The sequence below is a fragment of the Anopheles coluzzii genome, chromosome 2 (genome assembly GCF_943734685.1).
Source record: "Anopheles coluzzii chromosome 2, AcolN3, whole genome shotgun sequence".
Classification (NCBI taxonomy): Eukaryota; Metazoa; Arthropoda; class Insecta; order Diptera; family Culicidae; genus Anopheles; species Anopheles coluzzii.
Window position 1 is genome coordinate 45,792,967 of NC_064670.1, and position 14,036 is coordinate 45,807,002.

Consider the following 14,036-nt stretch of genomic DNA (forward strand, 5'->3'; position numbering starts at 1 on the left):
AAGATGAAAGGAATTTTGCACCAGCCACAACACCGTGTGCATGTGTGTGTGTGTGATAAGCAAACCGTGATGCGCGCACGGTCACGGAATTCTGAGGGTGTTCTCAGTTGACAAAACCGACGCGGATCCATAGCACGGACGGCCTGCTGAGGACAATAAAGCAACGCACAATTATATGCTTCCTTACCTGCCTGCCAGCCAGCACCCTGGACATGAACCATGAAGGAGCTCCTGGATGACGGTGAAAATTTATCCATTTCCACCCACCCTACCATGTGCTGCTTATCACGTAGTCTGCTCACGTAATCTGACCACGCGTGTGTATGTGTAAGTATGTGCCGCGCTATCAGAACGGCAAGCTAAAGGACAACATTAGTCGTAAAGGGCTTCTCCAATGAATCTTGTTTTTTTTTTTGACAAAGCGTCTTCGAAGGATTTATATCACCGGCAAAAAAATGTGAAAAATGTTCCACAAGGAAAGGCGCGTTCGCATGTGATTGTTCCGTATCAACTTTCTCACTAGTCCCGTCCCCAACACGAGTGCACACTGAAGTGCCATAACCTTTAACAAATAGATACAAAATGAGTTTCTTCAGGTGGCTCCGCGGCCTGCCAGCACTGGCACAGGAAACAGTCACGCACTCCGTACCTCAAGGAGGCCAGCCGGAGATAAAAGTTCCAAAATCGAGCTATGCCGTACCTCACCAGACAAAAGACGTGCAGCAGCAAAGGACTGAAGATCATTCACATAAATATTTCAACGATATAGGGCTCCAAATTTATGAACCAGGCCTGCGATACTGCCGCGTTCCAATAGAAGCTGGTTCGTGTGTGATAGGCTCGGTATAATATTCTCCGGTTGACTCGCTTTCATGGCATTGAGCGTTTGTGTACGGTTTAAACTCCGTAGCAACAGGCGAAAGGTGGACAAAGTTAATTTGGCCGCGTAGATGCATGGTGGCATGGATGAATACCAACCAAAAAGCATCCCATTGAATAAACGAACCATACACACCTGCCAACACGGTGGTATCAGTGCTTGAATAAGTAGCAAACCAACTCTTTTTAGTTTTTGGAGAGGAATTGTGTTACCCAAAATGGAGGCGCATGGTTATTGAGATATGATTAAAATAAACTGTAGATTTTTATGGTGATTTATGTTTTGTTGGAAAGGTTAAATACAGACGGTAGCACTGAACATTTATTGAGTAACAAATCAACTTAATTTGATATTAGAAACGTTAAAATAATTCGTTCAAATAATTAGTTGAAATAATTAAAATTCTAAGTTTATGGACTTACAATTGGACTGAAAAGGAATTCCATAACGTTAAAAATTATATTGGAAATAAGTTAAGTTAAAACTTTTCATATTGATTGTGAAGTAGGTTTCATTCAAATGTTTTCCTGCTCAAATTTCCTACTCCAAAATCGATAAAATATTATGTTACAGTCAGCAAAGCCAAACAAAGTTTCAACTAGCGAGGAAAAGTGCAAAGTTTACCGAATTCCAATCGACAATGTAGAATACAAATTATTATCTCAGAAATACATTACCACTACTATTACTTTTACTACTGATAATGAGAATTTGATTAAAATACGAGTAATTTGTTTTATTTTATCTTAATTTTTAATAATACACCTTTAACAGTCAAGGTACTTTCAAAATATAATTCTAAATCTGTTTTGTTCCCCAAAAAAATTAAATATTAAAATTTTTGGAATACATAGTCAATAAACAAATAATGTTTGTACTTGAATATTAAGTGTTTATTCTCTAAAAAACACAACAAGATTATTGCTGTAGCCATTTATTGTTTAAACAGTTTTTGCGTATTTTGAGACAATTTTGATTACACTTTGCATTGCTCTTACTGCACAATAAACAACCCCTAACAATTTGATATGATTTTATTAACAGCATTTTTGTGTTACATTGAGCATAAACCTGTCCCTTCACCTGTATTCATTACACTTTAAAAAAAGTTTTAACAAAATAAGCTAAACAAACTTTCTCTGCACATGTAAATGTGTTCATTGATCTTTCGCACCATCGCCTATTTTTCCTCGATCGGCAGATCCTAATCCTTCTCCCCATCGACAGCGAAATCAATCATCCGACGATACGATCCACTGTCAGTCATGCACCAAGAGACCAGGTTCGACGGTCGCGCCGCCAAACTAAACCACCGACCGCGCGCCGACGATGGAAAAAGTTTAGCGAAAATTGATGCTATCAAACAAGCGGCGGCAAACTCTTTCTCCCGCTTTATGGCACCACAAAATGTCTCGCCCACACCATTCCCAGGGAGGCCACGAAATTGTTTACTAAATTGAATATGTAAATCGTTCAATCTCCGTACATCCACCCTGGCCAGCACCACCTGCACGGATCGAAGGAAGGATGGGTGATAGTAAGTTAGTTTATTTTATTTTTGTTCTGGTTCAATCATTTTCCGATACCCAATGTTCCCTTCATTTTTTTGTTGTTGTTGCAAAATCGATGCTCGACAGAGGCCTTATACTAGGCGCGAGAAACGTGAGTTAAATTGAATTTTTCCTCCCTTTTTCCTAACCAGCTATACCCAGTCTATAAGTGTCCTTGGTTCTAGTATGTGTCAGTGTTGTGAGTGTATATGAATACAATCAAATCAACACAGTGATATCTATTTTGCACGGAAATAGATCACCAAAAGAATGCGCCTAAAACACCGAGTATCGGCGCGCTATGGAACGATAAAGAAGCAAATATTCCCATCCTTCCCATTGGTTTATCCATTGCGATACACTTTCCGCGATGGGAAACAATGGCACACCGTTGGCATGTACTACGGTAGAGAAGGATTCCGTGGAACGTAAATAGTTTCCTCGCATCGCTCGTGTTGTACTTGTCGACCCCAAGAGATGTCATCACTGAAAGCTGAAAAGGCTTCTAACATACACATTCTGGGAATGATCAACCCCCAAATACGCGCCAAAAAGATGTCCCAGTCTACCAGACATTACTTCTCACCGGACGAAGCGTTCGAGACTAATTGATCACCTATCAGTGAATAGCGACGCCGTTTTCCCTCTGCATAGGACGCAACGTGTCGTGTCGATGCGATACTCAGGCATAGGCCCCTCTGGGGACTTGGCCGCGTATTATGTTCCAAAAACAGGGATTTACTCCATCCCCAAAAGGAAACTAATTATTACTATCCTTCTCACCCCACCAAAGGTTCGCCTTGTTATTATCATCAAAGCTCAATAAGAGTGGCATCGAAACGCTACATAGCCATCGCACGCGGCTAGGAACATAATCCTTAATGGAGGAAAATACTGACCCACCGTGACGGAGCTGTAACCCTTCTTCTCCTTCCTCTACACCGGAGAGCAGATAGACCTGGTGGTGGTGGTGGTTGTGCCAAGATTTAGCAGCAACCATCACATCTCGATGTTTAGCTCATTCCAGTTGTACAGCAACGTCCATCAGATGATGCCGAACACACATGCACCGTGCTGTAACCATGTTCGATAAGCTCTGATGTACCACAACGCTATAGCAAGCCAACCGTGGTATAATGCCTTGCATCGTTCCATTTTCACTCTACTTTGTTCCTTAAGCAACCCAGTTACTGTTCCTCCTCGACTAAGACCGTGTTCCGGGCGTACAAGCCACAACCACAAAAGCTTCTAAATGCAGCTGAGTACGAAACCGAAACCTGTTAACTTTCGCCGGTGCTCAAATTTGCTACACCCACAGCTAAAAGTCTCCCTCCCGTTATGATGACCACCCAGGACGCTAGAAGAGTGTTTGGAGGACAAGGGATATTCCTTCAATATTTTGTCGAACTTACCTTAACTCCGATGTGCACCGGAGGGAAATCTGCGTGCAGTGCTGGTGGAAGTAGTGGCAATGGCAATGGAAGGGGGCAGGACATCATGGCCTCTACCTGGAACAAAAATAGTTAAACAACTATTAAATTCTGACTGTAGCCTTAAACTATTAAAATGTATTGTTTTGTATTGTTTTGTATATGCCCATATTGTCATTATACTTCCGCCGAATGCATCATATTCGTACATGATGTAGCTGTGGAGCCTGCCACAAGAATTCACCCTTACTGAGCACACTCATCTATGCGTTCCGTACAAAAAGCCACTATTAATTGGATATCAGATGTACCGGGAGTATATGTTGACGCTACTTGCTTCGCACATTAATAGGTGCAACTTAAGTACTGCTTGCAAGAAATAGTTACCACCCCCATTAACCTCCGCGAGTAAACTCCCCTGAAACGACCTTTACATCCAAAGTAGTTTGCTGTACTGACGTCAATACGCGCTTCGCCGAATTGTCTTGCCTAATGATCTTCCCCGTGCTTGTGATAACTCACTTCATCTTCCGTGTGGCGTGTACCGACTGAGTGCGCCCGTCACCACCATCCTATCCTGTCTTCTGTCTGCACAATGTTTTGAGTTGATTAATTGAAAGCAACTGCCGGAAGGGCACATCGAACAGGGCTCGCTCTTCGCCAACAACGTTAATTCAAGCAACACAATGGTAGAACAAAGTTCACATTGCGCTAACATATCGCACACCATCTTCACAAATGTGTTTGATTTTTGTCAAGTGCAAATTACAGGCACTATACACACACACGCGTGTCTACAACTGTAGAACGGCCTATTTTAGCTTAGACCCTCCAGGTGAAATGATCTTTGTCGGGGTGCAATTAATTATTCCGTCCTGTCAATGGCTGGGAAATGTTGCTAGAATAGACCTGTTTTCCGCCTTTGATCTTTTAGAGCTGTTTAATTGATTCGTTCAGCAATATAGCAGCAAGCAATACAATAGCAATGCGCATCCATACATGCACACAGGCAGAACTTTCAAATGACAGTATGCGAGAACGAGTTTGAACATTAATTAAGTATTGTTGATTGAAACAAAAAAATTGCGGTCGAATGAAGAGTACAAACTAGACTTGAAGTTTGGACGATAAAATTGCAATTTAACTGACAATTGAACATGTTCGAATAAATGTAATTTCCTATCGATTGCTATTGTAAAAATTCTCTTGTATTTAAGTGGTTTGTCACTTGTGTTGTAAATGCATGCACAACTAATTCAATTAAATTCCGATGGCCTAATGGGTATCGAATCGTCTAATTGTGCAGCTCGTCATGAGTCCATCTAGTGATACGTAGAGTTGACTTCCTGCTGCATCGGATCTTCTTCCTGCATCGGACCAAATCCAAAGCAACTTATGAACTTTTGACTTCTCCCCAGTGATAATATTGCGTTGTCTCTATCCTTTACCACCAAAACGCTGCTAACCTAAAACCAGCTTCCACGACCTTATGCTACAGCATAAAACAACCCAGAAGAGATTTACTTATTTTAATAAATACTTTACGAAACATAGCCTACGCCCATAAAACGTTTAATCGTGTATTCGAGCTCATACTCTGTATAAATCCTTGCCATGCCGTGGAACTTTACCTTAAACGATGAGAGAAGACTTTACCACTTTGAATTTACACCAGAAAGCCACCCACCATCAGTTGTACCATTTCGGTAATGGAAAAATAAGCTAGGATTACAAACGGGTAACGATAAGCAATTGGAACTGTATCTACAACGGTGCGGCAAAGTAAATGAAATATGTAGAAAAACAAATTAAAATTGCTTTTCCGTCCTGGCGCACCAAAACCGATACACCCGCTACGAACGGTATTAATTCCAGTCATTTTCCACCATTCCCAACAACACACGACCAAACATAAACTTTCATCGCTGTCGCCGTTCAGGCAGGATGGTAAGTTAATGGCGAACAAATTAAACACAGCGGCATTGCGCTCGGATCAGCGAAAATATCTCTATAAATGGACAGCGAGAAGCGAATGGTTTCGCTTTTTCTTAGTCTGTCCGCCGAAAGTGCGCATAAAACAAGACTGCATTACACTACAGCGCGAAACAAACGATCATCCCTCGCCCTGCCTGCAATGCTAATGAAAATATGCTGACAGAGCAACGAGCAACCCCAGCTAGCAGAGAAGCGATAGCGAGACGCAACAAATAAAAATAAAATATGAAAAATGTTCGACAAATAAAAGTGCACCGTGCTGGGCGCGCTTCGCGTGTAACTATTTTGTGCGACAGTGTGTTGAGCAAAACAAAATTGCAAACACGAAACCCACTACGGTGGGCCGCAGTTAGGCAAGACGAGAGTCATAAAATGGAAAGTTAATTTTTGGCGAAATTATGTCGTAACAATTACGATAAGGAATTTTTGAATTTTTCGCCCAGTTCCGGAATTTTCCGAACGGTCCAATCTTTGACTAGTACTGCCCTGTGCACGCAGCAAAGCCGCAAGGGAACGGGAAGGAGTTATGATAGCATGGTGTTGACTTGAGCCTATCTCATCATCTTATAGCCGTTATTATGGCCATGAATACGCTTTTTTTTTTGCTCAGTATTTAGTGCACATCGTGCAAGTACAACATTGATGACCCGAATACTGCTGCACTGTGGTGGCGTGAACAGGAATACAGGTTTTCAGGTCTCCCTAAACCTTGAGCCATTTATAAACGGGTTGTTAGGGAGGGAGGAATAGTGGAACAGTCGATCCGCAAAAAAAATCTTGCACTGAACAGGGTGGCAAAGAGAAGAAGCATTATTTAACGACGCTTAAAACCTGTTCTCCTTGATCCTACATGGATGCCACTGGTCAGTGTTGGCTGTGCAGAAATGCAAGCAATTTCCGATTTAACTTTTAAGTCCATTGCTTTATTCTTTGGGTGGTATTTCATAATTTTGGATGAATTCCATTAAGTACATGGAATTATAATGTAAAAGATAACAATATAGCAGCCAGTAAAATAGCATCACGACACCCAATCAAAATGGAACTTTAGTGTTTCTAGCAGTGTAACCATACCGCCAGTTACAATAAAACAAATGGTCGAACAAACGTCCTAAGCTACCAAAGCTAACAGATTATAACGAGCAAGGACAAAGAATCGTGGTTTTCTTCCATCCGATGCAATGATGCACCGGTACATCACGCCGGAAGTTACCTGTAAAACTACAATGAATGCTCCATTTTCCACCATGAAACCAACCATCTCGCAAAATATCATCCTAACGATCGAACCACTGTCCACTAGATAGCTACGCGCTTATCAAGCATGCCTTCCTGCGCCGCCCACCAAGCCAAATTGAAACCGGTATCGTTGCAGCATCAGAACTAATCCAGCAACAAGCCAGCACACGTACACTGTAGCGCGCTGATGGGAAGGAAAATTCTTACGCTGGAGCATACATTCTGGACCAAAACGTATTGAAATCGAAACTCAAACTGACATCCGCACGTTCCATACAGTGTGTTTCTGCAATGTCCATATTCGTTCAACTCGGAAGCAAAAACGACTCAGCGGGACATACGGTATAGTCGGCAGGGGAAAACAGTTACAGTACTGACACGCAACCGGCACACAGCCAAAGGTACGTGCAGACACACATCACACACCAAAAAGGTGGGGAGGGGGGAAAAACAACAACAAAAAACGCAAATGGTATGTTTGACAGAGAATCCCCGAAGGATATGGACATGTCGGGGAGTTTTCACGTTTCATGGTTACCTTATCATGTATCGCTGGATAATGTATCTCTGTTAGATAACTAAGCAGCGTCCTATGCTTGACTGTGTGTGTGAGTTGTTCAATAAGAAAGCGATATTTTGCTAGGAATATAACGAATAAATATTATCTTCTTCTTCTTCTTGGGCACAACAACCGTTTCCGTTGTACCCACTGGTGAGGTGAAGTGAGCTTTGGCTTTCAGTGACTTATTGATACCATACATAGCAGGATAGTCAGTCCTACGTATGGGGGCACGGTCTATTCGGGACTTGAACCCATGACGGGCATGTTGTTAAGTCGTACGAAATGACGACTGTACCACCAGACCGTCTTTAATAAATATTATACATTAGGAAATAATACCATTACTTGCAATTTAAGGATTTTGAACTTTCATGGACAACAGGCGATACTAATGTACGCAGCCGCAATTAGTTTTTAAACAATCTTCAAGAAAAGTAATGTTCGTTCTTGCCTACTGTTCTACTGTTCTGTAGATAGCAAAAGGCTTGCATTTCCTATTTCTTATACTAATATTGTGTATTTTGCAAGCATGTAATTCTACTAATTCTGTGCAGGAGACCCCCTAGATACGACTGTATTTGGGACCGAAAAAAAGTCTCACATCAAGGTGTAAGTCCTACATCGAATACCTTTCAATACATTGGTTATAACCGAGGTTGAAGAGACAAAACGAAGAAATTCGTGCATGTTTGGTATACTTTTTTTTCTAGAATTCATACTTTTCAGTATGAAAATGTGATTGCATTATACAAATATTCAAGTTCCATTAAACTCAAATCCCAAATGTATCAATTTCAGCTAAATGACAACTGAGAGCTGTCAAAATCAAAATCGTTGTAATTAGATGGGGTCGTATCTCGAGGGTCTCCTGTATGTAATCATCAATGCATATAGAATTCTTACTGAGATTTATAATTATAGCATTTACTACCTAATGTTACATAAAACATGTATACCAACGATAATCAATCATTTCGCTATTAATACTTTTATAGCTATCTTTTCAAAGACACTAAACCATTAGTCATTAAAAACAGCAAATTCCTTACTTATTTCAGAGGACACACACAAAGTGTTGTCCGAAGCAAAACAAATTCAAACAAATTGTATCCACAAAAAATCAAACAAAACTCTACTTAAACTCCAACGTGAAAGAATTTGAAGGTGGAAAAGAGGAGAGCGGTACATTGACCTAGCGCAAATTTGTGCTTCAACACCACACCACTGAATGCCGGGGAGGAGGCACACACATATGCAAAAACCGTCCCGCCCCGAAACCAACATCTATTCGCAGATAATCATATGCTTGCTTGCTTTGCGTCTCCCCTTGTACCATAGCCCGCGCCCCAGGCCAAATACCACACAGAGGCTGTCCGACGACTGCTTCGTTCTGGCCCGTTTAGCAGTGTGGTACACATTTAGAGAAAATGTTAACTGGACCAGTTCCCCGGGTTTAGTGCCGGCTAACTCATGGACGTTGCACATGGATTACCCCTACAAACAGCAGCTAGGTAACATTCTCCAAACGTCAGCATAAATTCAAAAATTTTGCCCAACCAATTCTCGCCAAACCTGTCATGGGGTGCGATTCTCAAATCGGCATACCCGGCAGTAAAGGGGAAGCAAAAAGTTGTACACGTTCAACAAATGTAAGATCGGTGCAGCATAGCTATGACGCAACGGAAGCGCTACCAACACACACACACGGGCAACTTTATACTGCTGAACTTGCCGTATATCAATAAAAAAAACCGGCCGGTTGCGATCGAGCACACTCACACTCTCTCGCTTCGCAAACCTCTTAGGCAAGACGACGACGCGCACTTAACCTTGAAATTGGCCACATTGGCGAGCTGCTCCAGGCGAAGATCCACCATGCTGAGGTGAGCAGTAACACAGCGCGCACAGACCAAAAACCGGTCCCGACAGACGGGCGTGATCGCCGAACCATGCAACCACACAACCATCGTACCATCAAACATATACACGCACAACTGGTACCACCATCGTCACGCTTCGCCAAACATCATTCGCAGCATATACGATCGTCAACATGATCATCATCATCATCATCATCAAAGCGAGTGGTGTGAGCAATGCTTTTTCTTTCTCACTCTTTCGCGATTTTACTCACAAATACAAACACACGCAGTGGAGGCAAGAGGACCGGGGGCAACGAAGTAAGCCAACATCAACCATATTTCAACGATCACTAACTGCGCCCCGCTGACGATATCTCTGCCCATGCGAGCTTCTTTCAAGGTTGCATCCAAAGAAGACATTCTTGGTTTATGTGCAAATATTTGCATCTGATCATAGTTTAGCCCTCTTTTGTTGTAAGTTGAAGAAAAGACCCATTCGTAAAAGGAGGAACATATTTATTTAATGATACAAAACATTCTAAGCCAAGGTATAATAAAATGCTACAAAGACATCAATAAAAGTGACATTTCTAGTCATTGTAAATAAATGGTACAATTATTGAGTATCTATAGTACATATGAAGGACAAGGAAAATGTTAGATGTTAGTGCAATGATCAGCTCTAGCACTAGAAATCGAATGGTGGTTCAAGATATAAAAATTAGACGATAGAGCAAAGGACAAGCACCTGCAAATTAAAAGAAAAATAATCCAAGAAGTTACTCGATACGATTCTCTGACCAGAACCGGCATGAAACGCCACCTCCATGTCACTCAAACCAGGGCTTGACCGAGAACTTATTCTTCTTCTTATTAGGCACAACAACCATTGTTGGTCGAGGCCTGCCTGTGCTACGTGGGCTTGGATTTCAGTGTCTTACTGATTACAGATAACAGGATAGTCAGTTCTACGTATTGGGGGCACGGTCCATTGGGGGTTTGAACCCATGAGTTGACGACTGTACCCCACTAGACCGGCTTGAACGAGAACAAGGATTAGAATAAGAATCGTAAGTTTATCCAGGGCCGGAAAAGGGCTCTTTAAGGGGTATCGTTAAATGATTACACATCTCGACCCAGACAGAAACACATAAAATCAATCAAATGGACATCAATAAGCATGACGCATGGTTTGGTGCATGAAATCAGTAAAATGCTGTGAACTGCTAAGCTATACGATTATCTTTCACCAGAATATGGGACAATCATCCATCACGCCTTCGTTACATTATAACATTGAACGAGCAATAGCACAAACCGGATCGCTACATCGCCGAAACCCTGCGGGATTGACAACTGGGTCTCACGGCGTACTGACATTAGTGCGTGCAGAATCTCCAAATGGCTCGCATTACGCAATTGACCTCAAAAATCCACTGTACACTGTACGTATCGAATGCTAATGATGCAAAAATATGCGCGCAACATTGTAGCGCTTCGGTTACCCAGTTAAGCTGCAGTCTGGAAAGGCAAGCTGATGATTCCTGTTGTAGATACAATGTTTCTGACCGTTTGCTGTAGTTTAAGCATGGATCTTTTAAAGAAAATCAAACGTTATAGTATAATGTTGGACATTTGCACACTGGACACAAGCAATGTTTGATAATTTCTTTATTTCTTAGAAGAAAAAAATACTGCACAATACATCTTAACCGCATTAAGTTATGAAAAGTTATTTTATATTTATTTAAAATAAATATCGCTAGCGTTCGAACTATTGAGACATTGAATGACCTGTCGTACCAACCATTTTACCATCACAATCTGGGTTCGTAGCACTGACCCCCCGTAGGCGTCAATTTGATTTCTACCAGTTTTGTGCTAGGTTGAGCCATCCCCCTCGCTTCAGGTTATGCATAATCGTTCAACAAATACAATTGCAGGAAATAAAAGCATAATTGAGGAAAATGCCAACCCCCAGATGTCGCCTAGGGAACGTCAGAGCGTCCACAAATAAAACAAAGTAAAATACGCCTGGTTTCAAGTAAGTCGTCGGAAAGATATTTTGAATTTTTCGTTTCACTTTTACTCCCACCATTGCGTGTTTCTGTCACTAAATGAAGCAAGAGAGAATAACTGAAACTAGCAGCAACAACCAAGAACACGGTTGAAGTAAAAACGATCAACCCACATTAACTCAACCATACGGGATAGCTAACAAAACATCCAATTGCACCCAATAGGACAGGGAAAAACAAACGCGACAAAAGGAACGGATTTACGTGGGTAAATAGGGAGAGAATAGCGAAAAAGGGAAACATTTCTCGAAAAGAATTTTCTCCCGGGCTCATGCCCCTTTTCCTACACATTCCTAATTCCTTTCGCCTCCAATATGCCCCAAAGCATCGCAATGGCCTTTTTTTTCGTTTGCTCCCCCACATTCACCCACCATGCGCCCGGTGGGCTAAGTGCTTCGATCTATTATCGTATCTTCGTCTCCTAATGGGTTCATTTATCCTGTTTTCTGGCGATGGTTACTTCCTCCCAGCTCGAGCACTGTGTCCGTGTTCGAGACGGGACCCACCCCGGGCGCCGAAGGAGGTAAAATTGAATCTCATTTGCCTGTTTCCTTTCCTAAAAGAGCTCAAGTCATCTCCTACCTCAAGCGGAACAAGACACACCGGAAAAGCATCATCATCTTTACCGCCACACACACACACACATAACCGGGGTCGAGGGAACCGGTGGGTGGGCATATAAAAGGTAAAGCTGACTACACTTAAGACGCCGACAACGACACTACTGCGCCATTGTGGCCGAAAGATTTGCCACCACTTCACAGCGACGGTAACAACGGTAGGTAGAAGACGGTGGCCCTTTCATGCGGTGCGGTGAAGTATTGACCCACCTTTAACGTCAACTGGCCGTTAATGTGAGTGCGCCAAACTCCAAATACCTCGTCCCAGGCCGATAAACAGCATACTACAACTTCCAGAAGGATGGAGGGACCAAATTGAAACAAAATGCCCATTCACAGCGAAGAAGTTCGATCGGCGAGACTGGACCAACGTGTATCGGTCAGCGTGTCTTGTGTTTGCTTTGGGTAGAGTCATAGGACAAATAAAGGTTACTCGAAAATTCCATACGTACATATGCCCATCGTCCTATTTTTATAGTACTTCTATTACATTTTCTGGTTACAGTGAGCCGGAAAAACACTACAGAAATCGTTCTTCCGGCCGTTAAGTATGGAGTAAGGAAGAAAACGGTGGAAATGGTCTCTTTGTACTCTTACATCAACCGTTTCTGATTATATAGAAGGTGAGTTACTATGAGCTTTTCTGTAATATTCAAGAACAATACAGATATTTTGATGAATCAAACAAAAATAAAAGCTTGAACACTATAATTTAATCATTTAATCTTTTAATAACTAGCATAACCAGAATAGACCGTGCGAAGGATATTTTTTAATTAAATATGAACTAAATTTATGATTGAATACATTTTCGATAAATACCAATAACCATTTACCATATAAAACCATATGACTAACGCGTGAATTTCCATCCCTCCGACATTGTCAATTAATTTCTGTTTTTAATTTCTATTCTGGGAGAATCGTTATCTACTTATATTTCACTTATATTTCAAACCTTAAAGAACCATTTAAACACCCTCCCACTTTCCCTCTCTTCCGCCCAAAACACTTTGTTAATCAATCTACATTAATTTGAATAGCTCTGTTACTGCTCCCTCCGTTGGCATCATCCCCGGGTCGGCACTGGTTGATGAAATTAACTAGATTGTACCATAAAGTACAGAATTAATTCAGGCGTCGATCACCACACCGCGCGCGCGAGCGCCTTCCAAAACGACAGCAAAACGGTCGCGAAACGATAATGACCTTTATTGAAATCATTAAATTGAAACTCTCCAAAAAATCTGTAAAATGATACACCTACAATACACACAGCGATGGAGAGGCACCGAAAATCCGGTACCATTACACCATTATGCCACCAGGGGAAGTGGCAGAAAGCAGCATCTGAGAATGGACAAAGCGCCGCAGCGTTACCAGAATTTTGCCAAAGCTTTTCACTCCTGCGAGAACAGGAAGGGCTTTATGACTTTTCTTGGCTAGCGTAATGTTACTCTTTAGAGTGGCACAGTACCGCTGCTATCGTTAGTAAAGCTGCTGTATCTTCTCTCTCTCTCTCTCTCTCTCTCTCTCTCTCTCTCTCTCTCTCTCTCTCTCTCACTCTTCTGCTTCTTTAAGAATTCTCAAACATAATATTTTGCGAAACTTCTGTGCTTGCGGTCCCCGTCAAAGAAGAATTCCGATTTGACTGTTGTCATTTGTTCATTTCTTCAGAGTCAAGTAATCAAGTGAGAACGGGAGGTTCGAGAATTTTCATCAATTTTTCTCTTTTGCATACAAATCCCTTTTGCCCGTCAGCACTATTAACTATTCTCAATCCCGGTTTCGGTTCCCGCTTCTTTTTCACTCTCCTTATC

The 14,036-nt window shown here is 41.8% G+C and overlaps 1 protein-coding gene across 8 annotated transcripts in view; it reads right to left on the reverse strand.

Moving 5' to 3' along the window:
• LOC120952998 (polypyrimidine tract-binding protein 1) overlaps positions 1 to 14,036 on the reverse strand; it is a 225,712-nt gene that overhangs the window by 151,663 nt on the left and 60,013 nt on the right. For all 8 annotated transcript variants that reach the window (XM_040372637.2, XM_040372636.2, XM_040372635.2 and 5 more), the window contains one exon: positions 3,843 to 3,938. In XM_040372637.2, coding sequence (XP_040228571.1) covers positions 3,843 to 3,929 — 87 coding nt within the window. In that variant the 5' untranslated portion in view covers positions 3,930 to 3,938. The remainder of the gene's footprint in view (positions 1 to 3,842; positions 3,939 to 14,036) is intronic.